This window comes from Hakea prostrata, chromosome 3, assembly GCF_041222555.1.
Source record: "Hakea prostrata isolate BN-2017 chromosome 3, UWA_Hpros_2, whole genome shotgun sequence".
In the NCBI taxonomy this organism is placed as follows: domain Eukaryota; kingdom Viridiplantae; phylum Streptophyta; class Magnoliopsida; order Proteales; family Proteaceae; genus Hakea; species Hakea prostrata.
The window spans coordinates 9,573,080-9,596,140 of record NC_142602.1 but is presented as its reverse complement, the minus strand read 5'-3'; the positions used below and the strand labels follow the sequence as shown (position 1 = coordinate 9,596,140).

The following is a 23,061-nucleotide window of genomic DNA, read 5'->3' as shown; positions in this document are numbered from 1 at the left end:
TTCCCGAATCCCATTTGACGCAGAGGAGGTATTCACGTTGCAGCTATGGAGACCCTCCGGAAGGGCTCAAGGTTTGCTCAGAGTAAAGGGCAGGGTGGAGTGTCATGACAATGTCCGTGGTGGGTATTATCCAATTCCACCCGTTGGTTGCGTCACAGGAATTCCTGTTCAGAGTAATTCTCTCCCTTTGGCTCTTGATCATTCGCCAGCGATGGAATCTGGAGTTCTTGTTCAAAACGATCCGCTACCATTCGAGGAATCTGGATTCATTCATACAGTACCATCCGCACCGCCGATGCCGGAACCGGTGGATACTCGGTGGAGCTTTTTGGCCGGAATGCTTAGTGGAGCTGTTGCTGCCGTTTTAATTGGGTCCTCCCTTAGAAGATAGTTGGAGACAATTCGCGTATTTAAGGTATTTTTCGTATTTCTTGACGGATAGTTGATTCAACTGAGTCTCTTTTACATGATCTGTTCTGAGTTATTTGGCAAATCAGATCGTGAACTGCCTCACCATTGCTTGAATAGATTGCAAGGGAATGATATTCAGGTTTAGTGTATGTTATCTGTGTGAATGGATGGTTTTAACGTGTATAACGTAGTTATCATTTTTCATTAAGACGGGAATTGGTTTCCTATTGTTCTGTAGTCCTAATATCCAAATGACTACCCAGGGGATCCGGACCCTCTCCATTGAGCCACCTTCCCAGCCGGTAGACGGCTCACTGGAGAGGATAGCTGTCATACCCGGGGGAAATCAGAGATGAGAGTGAAATATGACGCCTAATAGGTTCCAGGTACCGTGGAGAGCATGCTGGCTATATACTCTTCCATCTGTGGCTTTGTACAACATATTGGGTTCTACTGGAAATTTAGGAGCCTTCATTTTTTTTTCCCATAGGTCTAAATTGGTGGATGACCTCAGATGAAAGGTTTTCCTTTCCATACAGTGAGAGAAGACAGATAATGAACCAAACTGACATACATTGGGATTTCAAAAACTAAATGTTGGCTTACTTTTGAAGTTGTTGGTAGCCATTTCATCTACCACTGCCATATTTCTATCTTGAGCATTGTCAAAGGAACCCCTTCCAGTAATTTGGTCAAGGAGTAATTATAGTGCTAAGGACAGTGGATTTGGAGTGTTGCCTTCAATGGAATAAATATGGCCCTCGAAATTCAATGGAGAGTCCAATGAGAGCATCCATTGCATTCATTTGAAGTTTCTCTTAGTTGCTTTTTTCAATTTGCAGTATCAGCAAGTTTTGACTGAAGAAAAGTGAATGCAGTAGCCTACCCCTTTTAGAGATGGGTGATTATTTTTGCAACTTTTTAATATTTGATGGAATTAACCAGTTTCTTTCCATTCTTAGGAATATTGTTTGGGTTCTTGCCATCTCTTCCTTATATTCTGCCTACCACTAAATTTGATTGAGAAATTGCCTTTTTTCTTGTTTACCAGTCTTGGGTTTGGTTATTGGTCATTGGAATCAAGAATGCCCATAATAACTCCTAGGGTTGAACCTGGTATTTAGGCTAGAAATTTTGCTCCCGCATCCACCCCAGGGACAAAAGAATAAACTCTTATGAGCAAAGCAGAAGTAAGTTAAGAATTTGACCAAAACCATGTAGGTAATATAAGAGTTTCACTGGAATTGTTAACCAAATGCGTTTCTACTAGGTAAGCGAATATCAGCTGAATGGTCCAAAATTTTGTTTTCAAGTATAACTTATGGACTTCCTCTCTTTCTTTGTCAGTGTGACCCATCACTTGCACCGACTCCATTCTCCTCCCTACAGAATTCAGTCTCAGCCTCTTTTCCTACCTAGCTGGATAATCTTCAGCGTTTTGGCATCTGTGTATCTCAATATAGTAAATGGGGAAAAAGATTGACAATTTACCCATGAAGAGACGCCTAGCTGATCCATAATATCTGCCTCCTTTCTCAGATGTCAAGTTTCTGTTAGAATTGGAAGTGGCAAAATTTAACTTTTGAAGCTTTGCTAATGGAATTTCTCTGTTTTGGCAGCTTCATGCCCTCAACTTGCACCGACTCCATTTTCTACCTACCACACCCTTCCTCCTCCCAAGGTTGTTCTTCAACGCTTTGATACCCTTTTATTGCAATATCAAATACTGTCAAATTTTCAGTCACCCAAAAAGAGAGGCCCTATCTGGCTGATCCATAATGTCTTACCTTGTATCAAGTTTCTGCATGTTTTGGCTTTGGAAGTTCCATATTACAAAGAGGGTGTATACTTTGAAATGGACTGGAGTGGTACAACCAGTTTAGGGGGATAAATGATTGAAATTGGGATTGGAATTGACAGGTGGTCTAATCAAACTGTGATCTTGTGTATCCGATGGTAGAGTTGCCATGAGCATGTCAAGTGGCATGCCTAGGTTGTCAGAAAAGGGAGCCATGAGCCATCTCTTGTCAAGACCAGCAAGCTTTGGCATCATAATAATTTAATGTACACCAGCTGGTGGTCTTAGGATCAGATAAATAAGTGGTTCTGTGATCGGTCATTGTGACTTTTGAAGTTTTGCTTGGATATGTTAAAGATGTTTTTGTCAAATTTTCCCGACGTTGCACCATTTAGAGCTGACAAGAAATATTTTAACAAATTGTTGCAGCAGGCCAGAAGTTATGTTCTCAGTTGCATAATCTTTTTCTTTCTTGACAATTTGAATGCATTTTTTATGCTGTTTAGTTTCTGTAGCAAAGGGCATCAGTGAATTTTTGTCCCAAGGCGGATTAGAGAAGCAAGAACGATTGATTAATCGGTTTTCACTGCCATAGATAGTTTTATATATATATACCGCAGTAGAGCCCCCTTTTTCACTTATTCATTCCCCGAACTAGATCCGCGCTTTCCGAGTGCACTTCTTCGTGAGCTAGGACCCTAACTCGATAGGACTTCCTCCTCCCAGCGGCTTCAACTATCTCCTTCCAAGGTCGGTTGAGAAGGACTAGCTGCTGGTGGGTGGGCAGCACCAAATGAGAAAGAAAATGAGTTCGCGGTTGGATTAAGAAAGCCGGTAGGGTGCTGGCTGCCGATGGCTTTGTTGCTCGCGGGTGCTGTCTGTCGGTTCCTGCCGCCCTGCCTTGGCTCGGTCTTCGGTCACTACTATCTATCTATAGGGCGGCTGCCGCCGCGCTCGTCTGCTTTGCCTGCTGCTCCTTTTTTACGCCTGGTTGTGCTCTCTTATATATATATATATATATAATTCTGTGGCCACTTCACTTGTCTTGATGAGCCACTCATATGTTGCTGTTTCCTTTAGTCAGTTGTTTGACCCTGCCAGCATTCACATTAATCCCTATCATAAGAATCAATTTGATGCATGGCTTACCATATACTGTCTGACAAGTACAGACCAGTCAATTTGTTTGTTCTATACACTGCTGTTCACTCTTATCATCTCATTCCGAGTTGCATATGTTAATTAGAAGTTCTGTTTTTTAGCTGGCATATTACAAACATGTTGCTGGATTCTTGAGTCAATTACATGTAAGCATTAATATGTTTATGTAGCTAGGTTGATTTTTTTAATGCAATCTCACGTATATTTTTCTAGTAATATCGTTTTATTTTACTTTACTAAATTATGATCCGCAGGCTTTATTTCTTTGATAGGGTCTTTTCATCCGTTTAGTTTGTTTCCTTTCTGATGGTCTTTTCTTTGATTTGGGTGCTCTTGCTGGTCTTCCAGTTCTGTGCTGCAGCCTTCAGGGTTTCTTCAGGTCATTGGTGTCACTCTTTTTTAAGGCCACAGAGGTGAGAATGGCATTGCACTTCGTTGCTTTTGTGGATTTAGCAAATGAGAGAATTCCTTCCCTGAATTAGATGGGGGATGTAAGAGAAAGCAATTAAAATAGAACATACCGCACTCTCTGCTTTTGGCGTAATTCCTAATCGGCTTGTGGTGCAAGTTACATGTTATTTTGGTCGGATCCCTGTGACAGAAGGCTCATTGCCATCTCAGGGACTAAAGTTCATCATCAGACTACGTATGGGGTTGCCATGCTGGGATAACCGGATGTGAGTGGTAGTGACTGACTGACTGGATCGTCTAGGCCAGGGTGAACTTAACTCAGCAAAAATACGAAACCCACAATCCATGATCATGGATGACTTTCCAAGGTGGACTATTGGTATCAACCAATGCTTCCCCTGCTTGTACTTGTATGAACCATTTTCTGGCTCTTTCAAGCTCCCATGGTTGTAAGAGTGCTCGAGTGTGAAATGGCTTATTCCAATCTGGGCAGCCTGAGTGGACTCATACGACAAACAATTCGTCAAATTAACTGAATGAAATACCAGACAGCTCACTGAAGTACCAGAAGCAAAACACGGCAATTCATAGAATCTCAGTTGCTACAATATGCATTTACAGGCATTGTTCATGCAAGAAGAATTGGAAACCCTTTCATAATATTTATATCTGCCATCGGATCGGCAAGCTACAAGAGGAATATATTACATCAGAGAATGCCTAATGTCAAAATACGCAATACGCAATTCAGTTACGGAAACGTCCAAATTAAGCTCATCACCAGAATGGGCTATGGAGTGTCGAGTACACCGTTCATCCTCAATATCAGAGAACAAGACATCTGAAATTCAATTCCGGCTTTTGGATCTTTCTCGGGCCATTGCAGCAATCTGCCTGAAGGGTACCGTTTGCAGCTTCGCCACACAATATCAGCATATGCCTGAAGGCTCTTTTATGAGTCCAGACAATCTTCGGCATCGTGCAGTTGATGCTGCAGAAATGGAAAACTTGCTCCTTTAGTCTCTTCACAGATTTCTTGCAAACACGATATAACAAACCAGTGGTGGCCCAATACGCCTGAATAGCCTATTGTAATCAAAATACAAAAGACCTGGAATATTTACATAATCTTCCTACCCAACTTTGGCAAGGTAGCAACTGTAACAAAAACAACATTCCAACGTTACCATGAGCATCAGAACATCAACATAGTAATCAAAACTGATTAGTTGCATAGTGTATTGGAAAAAACCAGAACTACCGCAGCAGCTCAACGATGACCGTCGTCCCATGACAGTTTACTGGGATTACATTTTAGGGGTGAATGGATCTACGAAAAAACAAAGGCCTGGGAAAAAATGGCAATTTTACACCCGTAACAATAAGTTATCCACGATTTTCCGCTATATTTCACGGCCAACTTAACTGTAAAACATGAAAGAAAAACAAAAATAACATTATTCTGTCTTGGTGACAACCCCAAAAAAAAACTCCTCAATGAATCCACACAAATTGACTTTTCACCATCTCTCCCTAGACTTTGGCCTGCCAAACAACAAAGAGGCAAAAAGCAGATCAGCGTTTGATATAATACAAAGCAAAAGACACAGGATGTACAGAGATACACGGCCAGGTTACCAGAAGACAAGATGTCATATTTAAGGCCACAACCAAGCCATGTACACAGAGAGAGAGAGAAGGGAGCATGTTCAGCTCGCCCAAAAATTCAATGGTTTACCATTCCCCGCAATGGCATACTCCCATGTCCATGCAAACCCTGTTGTGGTCTATTTCCTACTCTTTTGTAAGTTTTATTGCATTACTTTTACATGTGGTCAAACCCAGCCAAGCCGATATACGACATATGAAGAAATGACCTCAAGATGTCCATAAAATTTCAGCCCCATCTGAGCCACCACATGGCAGGCTGGATGGATTGCAATGCATTTGTTGCAAATATGATCATAAGTTATTCCCTTCCCCTTTTTCTTCTTTTTAACCGACTTTTCAGAAATACTGACATAAGCAAAACTAGTTTGCTCCTTATTTCAATTAGGCCTAAACTACATGTAAACAATCCACAATCTTTGAACCTAGAATCCAACTTAAAACCATCATACCTGTCAATGTCTCTATTGCCGAGAAATCCTCTTTCCCTGCCACCCTGAAATGCTCTCCTTTCTTCTCCAGGCCTGGCCCACGCATCTCCTGTGCCACGAGACCGAGGCCTCTCCATGAATTCCATTCTTCTATGGTCCTCCGACAACCCAGACTGAGATGAGGGCCTCTCAGGATAGCCAGTGACCCTGCCTGCCCCAGACCCAGGCCTCTCAAGGGCTTTCTGGCCAAACTTCACTTTAGCATCCAATTCATGGATCAGAAGTTCCAGGTCCTTTTCCTTACTCGATATCAGCTCATGTAGACTAGATTGCTCTCCACCAGATTCCAGAGTTCCTCCATTTGAATTTACTGCAGCTCCCTTCTCCAGTTCCCTCCTTAGTTGCTCTATTTCTTCCTTCAGCATCTTCTCCTCATCTGTCTCTGGCCTGAAACATAACCAGACATCACCTGAAGCATGTATTACAGGGAGAAGTAATCTATGTTCCACGTAACCCCAATGTGAACCAACAACCAAGTGAGTTGCTAGCTTAATTTCTTTCTTTTATCAAGTAATTTTGCTTCTTATATGCTGAAACATTTTATTCTCTTGAAACTTTTTTGTGTTGGGGTTGGGTACGGGGGAGGTGATTTAAGGTTTGGATCAGGCAGCACTTGCCAATAAATAAAGTTGATTACCAAAACATTTTATCCTGTACATAAAAGAGTCATTAACCAACAAAAATGTAAATAAAAGTCCTGGTCCTAAATTCTGTTTTTGTTTAGGGACCACAACATTGTATTTTATAAAATATTTCAATCCAAATCTTAGAATCAAAAGAAAATACCAGAATGATCACTGCTACTGGATATTACAAGAATACTCCTAGTATATAGCTTCCCAAGTCATTCAGTATAAATAGTTATCTCAACTGGACAAACACATGGAATTTCTAAGATATATTAATCGGAACCTTGGACTAATAAGTTCAACACCATCTAGGAAGATAGAGATGTTAAAAATGACAATTTAGAAAACCAACAACTTAAAGCATGAAATTGACAATACCGGATAAGATACTTGCATCTATATCTTCACTATGGATTTTGGAAAGTAGTTTTTAAGATACTTGCATATATATATATCTTCACTATGGATTTTGGAAAGTAGTTGTCTCCTGTTTGTCTTGTATCTGGGCACATCTTAGACACCATCAGTATTAGAATTGAAATCATCAACTCATGCTGAGAAACTGCCACCAAGATCATATTTAGTATAGAGGGGCAAAAGACAAACAGAACAAAAGTGAGCAATCTTTCCTGAACATCACAAGTCATAACACACTGCTCATATTAATCACCTCCTAGTCATATATTCCACCTTTTTCTTTCACTACCTCTTTTGATATCATATTTACTTTCATATATTCCACCCATTTTCCTTCATTTCCTCTCTGGTTTTGCTTTTGCTTCTGTTGTAGGGAGGGAACAGGTGGTCACAGGTTCAGTGATGCTGACGAACTTGGCACGAAGTCAAAATGGTTTTCGTATCATAAGTTCAGTCAACCCAAGCTAACAAAACCATTCAAATTTGGTTGCATTCTGACCACGCAAAACCTTAGAATTTCATTTTTTTCAATTTTATTTTTTAAATTGAAGAAAAGCCCTAATTTTGCTGAAACACCAAATTTACCATCCAAATTTTACCCACAAAACTCCAACCTTCACTGGTACATTCCCCAGTACCTAATGAACATACCCTGCAATCAAATCCTAACATTGAATTAATCCTAGCCTTTGAACCCATTCAAACAGCCTGTTGATAGAAGATTACTAGTAAATTGGCTTCTAGTTGATCTCCTACCAATCTAGGCCTAACTAGAAAAAGTAAGCAAGGAAGACATGTAGCCTAGCACATGCTTCAAGACCCCAATCTCGAGGAGGTGTCATCTCACCAACTCAAAAAAAAAGAGTTCACGATCTTTGCCGATATCTCACTGACTTGCTGGAAACCCCCTTCCCCCTCAAGACTCCAACTAGAGGGATATTATGTGTTAAGACCCTGAGGGTGCAGGGGAGTTGCAGCCTTCTAGGAATCAAAATAACCTAGGTTTCTTTCTCTCTCTTTCTTTTTTTTTTTGTGTGTGTGTGTGGGGGGGGGGGGGATTGAGGTTATGCACGCTAGATGTGTCAAGGAAACCAAAGAGTGCCACTGAGAGCTAGTTGCAGGGGTTTCATCCCTTTAACTTAGGGATTGATTAAGGGCTCCTATGAACTAGTATCAGAGCGCGTCTACAATACAAGGGAAGCAATATGGCTATCAAATTGTCTCTATTTTCCAACAAAGGGAGACACAGACATGGCTGATGGAAATCATGGTCTTCTATTGGGAACACTAGATTGAGGATGAGCAACAGTTGGAGTGGCAATCCAATATCTAGAAGCAGAAGCCCTACAGTGGGTCTCCAAGAAGTATCGGCCCGAGATTAACTGGACAAGCTTCAAGGAAGCCTACAAATTGATTTTGGTATTGGGAAGGAGACAAAGCTAAATTTGGATTTGGATAACCACATAATTGACAATGTGGTCAATCCTAATGAGAGGGATTGCAAGGACAACGTGTGAAATAAAGAAAAGGACCTGATTAGTGGCTAAAAGCGCTTGATTGGCTATGAGAGTTGCTTCTCACCACACCTACAAAAGAAACTAGAGAAGGGACTCGGGCGCTCGCTCCATCTTTCCTGGGTCAGTTAGTAGGTTAGGCTTAAGATGTGAGGCCCCAAAATCACATTATATAGGCTCAAGCCAGGCCCTCTTTGTATTGACCTAAAGCCCAAGCGGCCACCACAAACCGAACCAACAAGTATCCTAACAAACCTCCATGGCACCAGCCCATCCCACTAACCCGAAGCCCAACCAATCACTAAATTACCCATCAATTTATTGATTTGGGGCCAACCAGCACAGCTACATTGAAGACCAATTTGGGCACCAATCCAACAATAGTTCAACTGAATCAAAAACCGATTGGTCGTTGTCTTCCCCACTCATTATTCTGGTACCATATGCAGGGGCACTATTTGCAGTAGCAATGAATGAAAGGTATGATTGGTTCAATTAGTCAGGGTCAAATATTAAGATCATATACACCAAGCAAGTGGTGTTTGTTTCACTCAGGTGTTCCTTCGTGGTGGTGGCATCCATGGAATTGCTAGAAGTCATTTCTACTCAAAAAGTAGGGAGTCCTAGTCATAATCGCAGCAACAGACAAAGCAAAAGTTAAGCAAATTGCCGCAATAGAATTCTCCATCCGAATCTTGATCCAGATCTGTCTATCCAGAGATGACCAATGGAGTGGCTATTCTGTCGACCTCCTACAAGTGCTGCCGCTTGGGAAGACAAAGGCTCTTGCAACTTGGTAATGTAGTATTGTATTTGATTGATCAAAACAGTAGCCAAATAGGACCTCTCATAGGGAATCAAGTTCAGATTTGATAGACTTAAGATGAAACAAAATTTAGATGTGAAAGAGGGCTGAAACTAGAGTGGTTTTATAAGGATAATAACATAACAAAATGGGCTAAATAGATCTTCAAAACAGGGGTAGAACTATGATGAAGAAATTGAAAGGACAATATGAGGGAATTGAAAATAACAATATAACACCCGGGCTTCACACTGCAAGGTGGGTCGATTGGATCGAACACCAACTTGGTTTGATCAAACACAAGGAGTCTCCATAGAGAAGGAATGCTAACAAAGCAATTTGATTTCAATAGATGAGTTTTATCTTCACCTCTTACACAAGTCTCTTTTTTATATAGCATTCTAAAGATACATAAACATTAATGGTAACATCCAACCATTAGCTAACATCACCTACTTATTAATAACTCAACTACTACCTACCTCTTTGACAAAGGAAAACTCCTTTGATAATGAGTTCTTTTATTTTCAAACCATAGCCCTTTTTACTGACTTTTTAAAAACTAGACTTGGGCTTAGGTCTAGTATGAAGTTCAACTTAAGAGGGCCAACTTTAACCCACTCAAACAATCCTAGCCCATGAAAGCCATGGGCTGATTCAGTGACAGGCTTTAAGCCTTTGATGGGCCTAACTCAATGGGCTTCTTCTTTTGTAAATATGTCTTCAATTCTGCATCAAATCTTCCCAACTTGAAAACATTCGTCTCCGATGAATGAATGAATAATATGTAACGTTCATACAAATTGAGATCGAGTTTCTTGAAATCATCAGCATGAATCCAAGTACTATCATGTCGTGGACGATTCTTCCATTTGATGAGGAAAGCATGGAATCCAATGCCACGACGAGTGCTTTTGTAAGAGTCATCCAAAACCTCCTCAATAATGTCAGTGATTGGTGGCTTGAGTTGGGGCAGCCTCAACATTTGTTCAGTGTCTCCATCATCAGAGTGGTGTCCTACATAAATGTAAGTCGGCACGTTGTAGACATTGCTTATGTTCATTTCTTCTGGTAGCTCGAGTACATAAGCATTTGGTCCAATGCGTTTCAGCACCTTGTATGGACCCATCTTCTTTGGATGAAGTTTGTTGTTGACCCCATGTTGGAACCTTTTTGGGTTGACACGAACCATCACCATGTCTCCCAGTTGAAACTCCACATATCATCGATGACGATCTGTTGTAGCCTTGTAGACATCATTGCTGAGAGCTATTCTTCGACGCACATCAACATGTACCTCTGTGATATGGCGCAGAAACTCGTCAGCCTCAATACTCACGCGTGCTTGTGGTGGTAGTGAAATGAGGTCTATAGGCCGTCGGGTTGAACTCCAAGTAGAATCTCAAAAGGAGCACGACCTGTCGTACGATTAACTGAGTTGTTGTAAGCAAACTCAGCTATGTCAAGTATGGACGGTCATGTCTTCTCATAGTCACGAACCAAACACCTCAATAAGTTTCCCAAGCTTCAATTCACCACCTCTGTCTGCCCGTCAATTTGTGGATGGAATGCGGTTGAAAACTGTAACTTTGTGTTAGTTTTTAGCCACAATGTCTTCCAAAAGTAGCTCATGAACTTGACGTCATGATCTGAGACAATGCTACTTGGTAACCCATGTAGTCGTACAACCTTCTTAAAGAATATCTTTGCAATGTGAGATGCATCAAAGGTCTTGCGACATGGTATAAAGTGAGCCATCTTTAAGAAACGATCAACCACAACCATGATGGAGTCATATCGCTCTTCTATTGAGGGTAGCCCAAGTACGAAATCCATACTAATATCAATCCAAGGTGCATAAGGAACTGGTAATGTTGAGTACAAACCTGTATTTTGTTTGGTTCCCTTAGCTAGCTGACAGACTCGGCATCTCTTGATTACATTATCAACATCCTTTGCAATATGAGGCCAATAATACTGATCGGTAACTTGTATGATAGTCTTATCCGTGCCAAAGTGACCTCTCAAACCTCCGCCATGCAACTCTCGTATGATTTGATGTCATAGGGAGGAATTTGGAATGCATAACCGAGTTCCCAAAAACAAATACTCATTGTGAAGTGAGTATTTATGATGCTGCCTACCTTGTTCTAACTCCTTGTATGGCATGCTGAAATCTTCGTCAGATGCGTACTCATCACGTATCTGATCAATGCTAACTGCATGTGTTAAGAATGTGCTAAGAGTAAGTACTTTTCGGCTCAATGCATCAACCACTGTATTCTCCTTTCCTGCTTTGTACTTTATTGTGAACACAAACTCTTGTAGATAAACAACCCATTTAGCATGCCTGTTGCTAATCGACTTCTGTGAATGTAAATACTTGAGGGCCTCATGATCGGTATAGAGAATGAACTCTTTGCCGATGAGATAATGTCTCCAATGGCGTAACACATGGACAACATCATACAGCTCTAGATCATATGTCGAATAGCGTCACTTGGCATCATTGAGTTTCTCGCTATAGAAAGCGATAGGGTGCCCTCCTTGCATCAATACACCTCCTAGACCAATATGTGAGGCATCAGTTGCTACCTCAAATATACGGTCATAATCTGGCAAGCAAAGTATTGGAGCCTCTATCATCTTTTGCTTGATAAGATGAAAGGCTTTGATTACCGCTGCTGTCCACTTGAACTCACCTTTGCCTTGCTTCAAACACTCAGTAATAGATGCCATAACTGCACTAAAATTCCAAATGAATCTCCTATAAAACGATGCAAGTCCATGAAAACTACGAACCTTGGTGATTGTCTTTGGTGTAGCCCAATCTGTTATACTTTTTATCTTCTCTGGATCAGCTTCAACCCCTTGTGATGAGACAATAAAACCAAGGAACACAACCTTTGGCAGCATAAATGAGCATTTCTTGAGATTGATGTACAGCTTCTCAAGGCGAAGCAATCTCAACACTTGTCGTAGATGATCGATGTGATCATCTGGATGCTTGATGTAGATCAATATATCATCAAAGTATACGACCAAAAATCAACCAATAAAAGGACGAGTGCCTATGGCATCACCCTCGTGAATGTACTAGGTGCATTCGTCAAACCAAAAGGCATGACTTTCCATTCAAATAGTCCATCCTTGGTCTTGAAAGTAGTCTTCCACTCGTCTCCAAGCCGAATACGAATCTAATGATAGCCACTTCTAACATCCAATTTAGAAAAGATCTTAGCCCCGAATAGCATGTCTAACATGTCATCAAGCCGTGGTGTAGGAAACCTATACTTGACTGGAATCTTGTTGATTGCTCTATTGTCCATACACGTGCGCCATGAGCCATCCTTCTTTGGAGTCAGTAATGCTAATACAGCACATGGACTTAAGCTCTCCTTAATGAATCCTTTATGTAATAACTCATTCACCTGTCTTTTGAGTTCATTATGCTCTATTGGGCTAAGGCGATAAGCCGGTAGGTTTGGTAACACTGAACCCGGTACCAAATCAATGGCATGTTGAATATCGCGCATAGGAGGTAGCTCATTAGGCAACTCATCAGGAACCACATCAGAAAAATCAGAAAGTAACTCTTTGATGGGTGGAGGGATTGTCACCTCAAGTGGAGGCGTGACTTCCCTTGTAACATGAGCCAACCCTGTATCATGGCTAGTGTGAATGAACTCCTTGTGAGGAACATCCAACAGCTTCTTTTGTGGTATGGACAACAACTTTTGTGCTTCATTGGTCCCCTTTTGGTTAGTCCTCAAGGACCTCCGCTAACACATTTCAGATGGGACATTGACTGGGTGGAGGACAGTGTGAAGTCCTTTGAACTTGAATACACATTGGTTTTTCTTCCTTCCGACCATAACATCATTATCATACATCCATGGTCAACCAAACAGAACATCAGTAAGATGCATAGGGATTACATCACACCATACTTCTTCCTCATAACGATGGAGCTTCAGTGGTACGGAACATCATTGATTTACCTCCAGAGTATTCCCATTCAGCAAGGATACCCAATATGGTTGAGGGTGCTTCTCCACCTTCAAGTTTGCTTTCTTCGCAAAGGTGTCTGAAGTAACGTTGACGCAGCTCCCACTGTCAACTATCACCAAAGCGGTATTATCTCCGGACTTCATACAGCTGTAGAAGATACAATTGCGCCACCAAGATGCGGCTTACTATATGAATGCCATACGCATCATCCTCATCATATGCAGCTCCGACATAGTTGCCATCATCCAACGGGTATGGGAATAGATCAAGATCTTCTTCCTCTGCTGACTTTTCTATCTCAGCAACAACATTAATATTTTGATGGTGTGGGCAACATTTAGCATAATGTCCAACCTCTAGTGAAAACATTGTGCTTGGTTGCCACTAGTCATAGGAGCCTTGCCTTTATCTTGTCAAGTAGGAAATGTGGGTTGGGGTTGTTGTTGTAGGTTTTGGTGCTGGAAAATTTCACCTAGCCTCCCCGGCTTGGTATCCAAATCTTTTGTTGTAGGATGCCAATAATTCTTTTGCACGTAGGACCTGTTCAAAACAATCCCGCACATTCTCTACATCCACAACTCCAATGGCCCTATTGATTTCAGGCCGTAACCCCAATCTGAAACGTGACAAGATTTGGATCTCCCTCTCTTGAATTCCTATACGAGAAGAACGAGAGTCAAATTGTTCCATATATTCTGCAATTGACAGGTTCCCTTGACGAAGAGAATTTAACTTGTCTTGTAGTCGCAATCGAAAAGTAAATGACAAGTACTTTTCTCTCAATTCTTCCTTCATTTCCTCCCATGTAGTAAGAACTCTACCATGATCTTTCAATTCATATTCACGAGTTCTCCACCATTCACGTGCAGCTCCAACTAGCTTGGTACGTGCTAACTTCATCTTTCGTACCTCCGATAGTTCATACCAATCAAAATAGTCATCCAATGCTGCCAACCAATCAAAAAAGACTTGAGGATCATGCTTACCCGAGTATTCTTTGAGTTCAAGCTTAACCCTGTGAGAGTCACCAACATGCTTATTGAATGTAGGTTGTTCTCCAGCAAAATAACTTCGTAGGTGCTCCTCAAAAGTTGGTTGCACGACTGGAATCCTTTGGGGTCCTCTCCCCATATTTCTCCGAGCAAAAAAATTGGCTACAAAATGAGCTGGATGGAATTCTTCACCAAGTGGAGGGTGAGGAACACGTGTAAAGGCAGCAACTCTAGCTTCCATTTCTGAGAACCTCTCGTCCATTTGCTTCTGGTTTGCAGTGATTTGGTTGCTCAATTGTTGCAACATCCCCACCATTGTTGCCATAAGGTCAGTATCCAATCCAAAAGTTTCACTCCCTGTCATAGCTCTTATACCAAAATAATGTAGTATTGTATTTGATTGAACAAAACAGTAGCCAAATAGGACCTTTCACAGGGAATCAAGTTCAGATTTGATAGACTTAAGATGAAACAAAATTTAGATGTAAAAGAGGGTTGAAACTAGAGTGGTTTTATAAGGATAATAGCATAACAAAACGGGCTAAATAGATCTTCAAAACATGGGTAGAACTATGATGAAGAAATTGAAAGGACAATATAAGGGAATTGAAAATACCAATATAACACCAGGGCTTCACACCGCAAGGTAGGTCGATTGGATCAAACACCAACCTACCTTGATCAAACACAAGGAGTCTACATAGAGAAGGAATGCTAACAAAGTAATTTGATTTCAATAGATGAGTTCTGTCTTCACCTATTACACAAGTCTCTTTTTTATATAGCATTCTAAAGAGACATAAACATTAATGGTAACATCCAACCACTAGCTAACATCAACTACCTATTAATAACTCAACTACTACCTACCTCTTTGACAAAGGAAAACTCTTTTGACAATGAGTTCTTTTATTTTCAAACTATAGCCCCTTTTATTGACTTTTCAAAAACTAGACTTGGGCTTAGGTCTGACTATGAAGTTCAACTTAAGTGGGCCAACTTTAACCCACTAAAATAGTCCTAGCCCATAAAAGCCATGGGCTGATTCAAGTGACAGCTTCAGGCCTTTGATGGGCCTGACTCAATGGGATTCTTCTTTTGTAAATATGTCTTCAATTCTGCATCACTTGGCTTGAGTATGAAGTTAGGTGATGAAACCACAAATCTAGGTTAGGGATAAACTTGTGATTTCCCAATGTCACTGCCCAGGAAATTCCAGCAAAGGTGAGAGGGGTTTTCTAGGGTTCCTTTAAACAAACCAAGCCAGCTGATTATGAACTTCAGATCTGAATTCTACGAAGATTAAAGCTCAGTTTGAAACTTGAACTCAAACACAGAATTAGGGTTAGAACTGTTTTGGCCAAGGTTAGGAGGTTTGGGGAATTAGGTTGCCATCCTTCAGTTTAGAGCTAATGAAGTGACTATTCTGCAGTTCAAAAACTGTTTCAGAGCTATAGGGGCTGAAGTTTAGGTTTTTATGATTTTTCTAGAACTTCTCAAAATTCTGCAGTCTTCTCAAAATTTGGCCTCTCCCGTTGTTCCTCTGGGTTTAGCCAAGACTGGTCTTGGGTATTGAGTAACTTTTCAGGTTCCTCTATTTGTGACCGCATTGGCATGTTTGTCTTTGGTGCCACAGTCCACCATCTTTGGTGGGAGCAAAATCTCCGTCGCTGAACTTCCAAATCCCGCTCTATTGACACTATTTGGAATGCTATTTATTTTGATATATCCTCTAAAATTTCTGCTAGCCCCATCCCCCCAGGTTGTTGACACCCCAAGGAATAGGCTCATTGTTGTTTCTTGGGGGCTCAACTCCCATCTTCATCCTCCTCCTTGATCCTATCTCTTGGGATCTTTCTCTGTAATTTGGTTTTCCATCTTTAATTGATTCTTTATTCATCCAAAAAAAAAAAAGATGAAGTGCATAAATTTCAAAATCCAGAAAATAGGGCTGCTTGCCAACGCAGAGCTGTTCTAGTGGTTGAAACCAACACCTCTTAGTTAAGAGGTCGTGGGTTCGACTCTCGCTGAGGCATACTATTATCCCCATCCCCCCGGCTTAATAAAGCCCCTTTGTACCCAAAAAAAAAAAAATAAAAAAGAAAAAAGAAAATAGGGCTGCTTTGGGGAAACTGGTGTTGGAACTGAAACCTAGAGGCTTCTGCAATTCTAAAGAGGGTAGAATGGTGCGTTTTAGGGCTGGGACTTAACGTATCCTAAAGTGGTTAGGATTTGGTGCTGCAGGGAAGGAGGAAGGGTCTCTAGGGTTTGGGGAAGGGACTGGGGCTGCAAGGACTTGAAGGGGCAGTAGGGAGTTGCGATGGGGTTGGGGTGGTGGCCTAGGTCAAACACTGGGGGGGTGAGGAGGTTGCGCAAGGCAGGGGAGGTAGAGAAGGTCTTTGCGTGGAGTGGAGGGAGGTGGGGGAATGGCTAAGACTTCGGTTCTGCTGGGAACTTGAAGATGGTTGTTGGACTTGAACGATTGAAGCTTCAAAACTTGAATGCTGAAATTATGTTAGTAGCTCTAACAAAGCCAACAACAGGAACCCCCTCTTAAGAACCGTACTACACTCAGGCAATTTACTCAGATTCTAAATTCATCGAATCTGAAAAATAACTTACATGAAGAGGCTATATAGCTTGAAAATAAGACTTTGACTCAAACTAGGTCTCCTTAACTGATGAGATGCACTCAAATTGGACTCTTATCAATACTTAAGAAAAGGAATCAAATTACTACAAGATTCTAGCCCTTATATTGGAATCTCACTGACATACTTTAAGTTATCGTATAAGCACATGCTAATTAGACAATTTAAGACTAAAGCAAACAACGCAACTCTAAATATTATGCTCAAACAAATCCTAACCAGATTCAAACTGACTTAAATTTTCTAAATTAAATTCAGGAGCAAATTAAGGGCTAATATGCCCAAAATACCCCTCTTGTACGGTTAGGCCATTTTATGGAGGCTTCTTTGATCCTTCATGGGCCCACTTACAGTTTTGGCAAGGTCTTTGTGTTCACATCCTTAGGTCAAGTTGTTGGTTTGGACTAATCGAATTGGGACTAGGATTGATACCTACGCGGCGCCCTTCAAACTAGCCCTCCATGGTGATTCCTTGGCAAACTCAGGGACTTGAGCAAACCAAAGAATTTTTGATTCACGGATCTTCGAATTGGTGGAGATGCCATTGATTTTCTTGTTTATGCTAATCCAGGGACGTTCGGGGAGGGTATGAATCTCATGAAGTTTGTTGTTGTGGATGTTGAATTGGCATGGTTGTGGAGTAAGCATGTGAAGACCAAGCTTCCTATCAGAACTCACCTTCAATTTCATCTCGAGGGCAAGGTGAAACTAACGGGGGGAGTATTGTTGAGACCCTAAAGTTAAGGGTTTAGGGGTAAGGTAGTTGTAGGGTACTAAAATAACCATGTCGGGGGGGACAAGGACAGGTGGTAGGGTTCTGTTGAAGAGCAGCCACTCTCATGTTGGCCTATATGGAAAGTAGTTACTTAGAATATTTTGGGGGTTATTGGGGATGTATTAGTGCGGTATAGGGAATAGGCAAAGGGAGGAGTCAATTAGCATTCAATTTGGGCCAAGCTTGCTTGAGGGGAGGGAAAGACACTCGGTTGGGGCATCATGAAGAGTTTGGGGGAAAATCTTTGTAATTGTTCTTGCTTTATCAATTAAAGTGGTAGAGTTTAATGCATTAGTCCCTTATATCTCATCTTCAAACTCTGTATGCAATTTAGTTGTGATGTGTGTGAGTTAAGAGTGAATCCATTAGATTAGGGTGTGCATGTGCTGCCAGGTGTGTGAAGGAAAACAAAGAGTGTCATCGAGAGCTAGTTGCAGTGGTTTCATCCCTTTAATTTAGCGATCAGTTGGGGGTTCCCATAATTAGGCATCATCCAGTGATGAAACTTGTTATCTAGCCTATCTCATCCCTTCTGAACACCATGGAGACCTAACATGTACGAACAAAATATACTATAAATATGAGTTCCACTTCGGACCCCAAGTAGGAAAACAGTTCGTTGAAAAAAAGCCTTAAGATGGGCTACTGTACACCTCATGGACTCATACATAATGCTTATAGTTCAAAATTCAAACAAGTCTAATACATCACACATGTACACATTCATAGTTCAAATCAAAATCCAATCATCAAAGTTAAAAGTCAATAGTTGAGACTTGAGGTCCTATGCAATAAGCACATCATCCCATCTCGCACATCATCTTGTGTCGCTAAATGGAAAAAGAGAGGTCTTGCAAGATCTTGGGTGTTCTCCAACAATACCCTAGCACCGGTAATAAGTATGGCTTTAATCAGAGTGGCTTGTAAAAGAGGATCCATACAGCTGACTGCATTTAATTATGGTAAGGTTTATTTGAGAATCAAGTAGAATTGGATTTCTAATTCAGTAAACACACCCAAAAAAAAAATTGGGGGCATTTTAATGCAACTAAAGGCAGTCTTGACGAATTCTGTAGATTTAGGTTTCTAATTCAAGAAATATGCGAGGAATTTCTGGGATCAAATCTGGTTCTAAGGATGTAGCTTTAGCTCGTCAATTTTAGACACATTCCTCACTAAGCAACATTTCCCTTATTACTTCATCATCCATTGTCCAAACTTAATTATTACATTATTATCTCTACCCAAACCACCCCCCTTGGGGAAAAAATTATTACATCATTATTAAACAACACAATGTCTAATCCTATTCAATATAAAAATCTTAAAGCCTAATCTTCTAGGCACCATAACTAATCCATTTTTAGTGATTTTCACGCAGCTGAATAGACTACATTAATAGAGATAAAACATACCTAAGCATTAAACCAAGATCAAACATGTAATTATGATGGCTATGCCATCAGATTGTATGAAGATCGTTCTATTCGTATTAATGGTAAGAATCCGGTTAAATCTCTGTAAAGGCAAGGACTTAAGAAAGGAAGGTTTTTCCTTCTTTTTTTTTTGGGGGGGGTTAAAGGAGAAAAGTACATATAAAGTTCACACCAATCCCTCTCCAAGAAAATAACAGGATTACTGTAGTTCCTTTAATAGTTAAGTTAAAGAAGAACTAGAACCACCATATTGTTTTTTGTCTCTTGACAAATATGTTTTCTATGTCCACTGAATTTAAGGATCTATGGATGCGACCTCAATAACTATTTGTCTATTCTCATATGCCTCTTTCATCTTCACTTTATTTCCTACTATTCCCTAATTCACATTTGTACCGTAACCAATCTCAGTTAATTCTAGAACACATGAACCATAATCAAGGTATATTCAGTATTCTTATATATCCATCAACCACAAATGAAATTCTTCTTTCTAAGTCAGTTTCTTACATAGTTTTCTAAGTGCCACCTAAGCATCCACACTTTTCCTTGGGTCCAAGATCACAGCATAGCTTCACAAGCTTGCAATTTATTTTTTAACCTCCATCCTTGTGTGAGGTCCCCTTTTTTTTGTGGACAGTGGGGGGGTCAGCTAATATTATATCCTATGTTTAGTCATCATAAAGAGGAGAAACAAATGTTTATCATAAGGCAGATAAACAAAGAAAAGACCACCTGCAATGTTACACCCAAGAAGCCCATCCAAAAGCCTCGGGTCTTCTAGTCCTCATCACAGCTGACAACCATAATTCCTTATACCATTGAGCCCTAAGTCTTCCATCTTTACAAGTCTAGTGCAAGCACTAGCTGTTTCAGCATCTGTTTGGCATCAGACCCTGGTAAGATCGCACTATGGAATCTACTAGCTAAGGTAACTTATAAACGTCCACACTATGACAGATGACTAATCCCACTGTTTTTCAACAGCCCAACAAAAAATATGAAGGCCTTCTCCTACCCTAGTCATTTGAATGGTAATAAATAAATGAACAGTTCACAACAGAGGTTTGTTTGGTTGGTATTGGAAATAAAGATATTTAAGAAGAAGTTCCATTAAATTTAAAAAGTCACCCCTGATAGATTATAGAAACTGGAAAAAAAAATAAAGGGAAGGCCACTACCACTATTTATAGAAGGCAGCATCTGAAGGCTGAAACTAAAATGAATAGAACGGCAGTTTGTGCAACTCTAACGAGAAGAATTAATCTAGACATGTAAGATAAGTATGCAAACAGAGCCAGTGCTAGTAATAGAGTAAGGCTGAACCTGTCAACGCCACGATGCTCCAGTTCAAAATCAATCTTACGCCAATCTTTGCCTTGCTCTTCCAGTAAGATTTCTCGAGGCTTGGCATCCCCGAAGGGATTCACCTTTGGTCGTTGTCTTGGTGCTGCTTCCAGAACCTGCGGCGCAGGACTCTCTGCCCTACTCGATTGGGCACTTGAAGGCCTGCTAGATTGAGAGCTTGTGGGTCGACTCGTAGTCTTGCGAGATTCAATATCTGAATCCAACTTTTTCCAGTCGAGACCTTTTTCAGCCAAAATCTCCTCCCTGGGACGTGCTGCACCAAATGGGTTAGGCCTGATTGTTCTGGTAGACTCATTAGCAGCTACATCAACCCTGGGTAAATCCAAGACAAGCCGTGGTCGCTCACGATCTCCATCACGCGGTCGTCTGCTCCAACGATCCGAATCGGGGGCGGAATCTCTGAAACCTGAGCCGAAACCCATAGATCTAGCAGGAGGTGGTGCCAGTGTCTTCTTTCCCATATCCCAACTGTCGACTTCATCAGCCCTAGAAAGACCCCCACCTCCACTACCAAGCGAACTGTAGCGTTCGTTTCGCCCAGAACCAGAATCCATGGCAGATACAGGAAGCGACTTTTTAGACAATGCCCAGTTATCAACTTCGTCTGCCCTAGAAGGCTGATCGTAATCTTGAGACCTAGGTGGTGGAGCGCTCCGTTCATCATCGAAACCCCCGAAAGATCTCCGACCTCCACCACCCCAAGAACCATCACTATCGTCGCCTCTCTCACGCATGCGCCCAGGAGGACCTGTTCGACCATAGGAGCGAAACCCACCTCCAAGACGACCGTACTCCAATTCCTCGGGAGTCCTCTCCTTAGGGCCAGTGGGCAATCGAAGCATCTCATCAGTTGTAAGACCCTTAGACTCCATGGAGTTATCTCGCCTAGCTCCACCTGGGCCAACGTAAGTACCGGTGGTGAACTCAGATAGCGTCATCTTTTTCTTCTTAGGCTTAGCAGCCACGGCTTCTTTCAGACTCGGAAAACTCAAAGATTCACCAGCACTGGTAAGTTGAGAATTGGCGTTTGCAGCAGCATTCTCGAGTTCTTTGGCACGCTCAGCTTCGTCACGCTCGGAGTCCGCGGCCCAAGCGCCAACTCCCCAACCTTTTGACATTCTTCTTTACCCTATGTTCCTCTCGCTTTTTCCTCCTCAGTACACAGATCTGAAATCTCCTGAGCACAAAAACAACCCAAAATCAAAACCTACGGTTCTTCCGATCCAAGCTTCGCTTTTAAGTTAAAAATATTTCGAGCGAAGGCTCCTTTAGGGGAGCCGTAGCTCCGCAAACATGCGCAGAACGAGGGTTGCAGCTTCTTTCAGAGTATAAACGATAACGAGAGAGAGAGAGAGAGAGAGAGAGAGAGAGAGAGAGAGAGAGTAAAGAAAAAAAAAATGAAATCCACCAGAAGCCACCAAGGCTCTCTTTTAAAAGAACTTCTTTGGTTTGATTAGATTAGATTATATTAGATTTAAGGGATTTAGATGGACGGTATTGCCCTAGGGTTTCCGCCATTCTTTTTCATTTTTTTATATTTTTGTCTTTTAACATTCTTTCCAACATTTTTCCCACCTCCAGGCTCCAGTCTCCAATTAAAAATCAAATTTATTTTTAATATTTTTTTGGTAACGTTTACATATTTATTCTTAATTATGTATTTTTGGCGCTGCATCGGTCTCACGATTGCTTGCCTGTCATCCGACTGTCACGTAATCTGGGAAATCTGATTTTTTTCTTTAGTATATCAATAAAAAAACATTGGAATTGTATTACCGGATCGAATTTCACCCTCCTCTTCTTTTTTTGGGGGACCACAAGGGCCGGGGGCCACGGGCCACCCGGGGGAGGCCCGATTTCACCCTCCTTGGCCCTGCACAGTTTAGGATCCCTGGTTCTCCTCTCATCTTTATCACCCATGGTTATTGCTTCTCTCTCCCCACCTTAATTTTATACAAATTTAGGATACCCTCCCCTTCCATTGAGAACTCCTCTCATGAGTGTAAATCATCTGCGTTGACAGATGACGTTACAACCACAAATTATGTAGGATCCACAAGTAAAAAAAGTCAAAAGTCGTCACTCCCCGTTTGAGAAAACGATCTGAACTCCTCCCCTCATGACATTACCATTTGATTACCATTACTCTCTAAAATTTTCTCCAAATCTTTAGCAACCTAGAACTTTCTTTGCTCCCCCATGGCCCTCTTTTGTTTGTTTTAAAAGCATATTCTTACCACTCACTGATTTATTAGAGAGCCCTTAACCTTGCCCTCCCTATACAAGTTTTTCTCATTAGTAGCAATATTCCAATTAGCCCAAATTATATCATTTGTTAGAATGGTTCTAAAGACCTTGATCATCTTTTCTTCACTTGCCCAATTTTTCGATTCTTTTGGGGGAAAAGCATTTTCTTCCATATGACTTCATTCAAGACAATCCTTTGATTTTGTTTGAAATTGATTTTAAATTAAGAAATTTTAAAGGTTCCTCCATTTACGACCGAATTGGTAAGTTAGTATT

The 23,061-nt window shown here is 41.1% G+C and overlaps 1 protein-coding gene across 1 annotated transcript; it reads right to left on the bottom strand.

Annotated features, from left to right (window-relative positions):
• Positions 1–4,990: 4,990 nt before the first annotated feature.
• LOC149020717 (eukaryotic translation initiation factor 4B2-like) lies at positions 4,991–21,896 on the bottom strand. The gene is made up of 3 exons (XM_089148929.1): positions 20,497–21,896; positions 5,902–6,327; positions 4,991–5,326 (listed from the first exon to the last, which is right to left on the bottom strand). The coding sequence occupies exons 1-3, from the start codon at positions 21,654–21,656 to the stop codon at positions 5,302–5,304; spliced, it is 1,611 nt and encodes a 536-aa protein (XP_089005055.1). The 5' UTR covers positions 21,657–21,896; the 3' UTR covers positions 4,991–5,301.
• Positions 21,897–23,061: the final 1,165 nt, after the last annotated feature.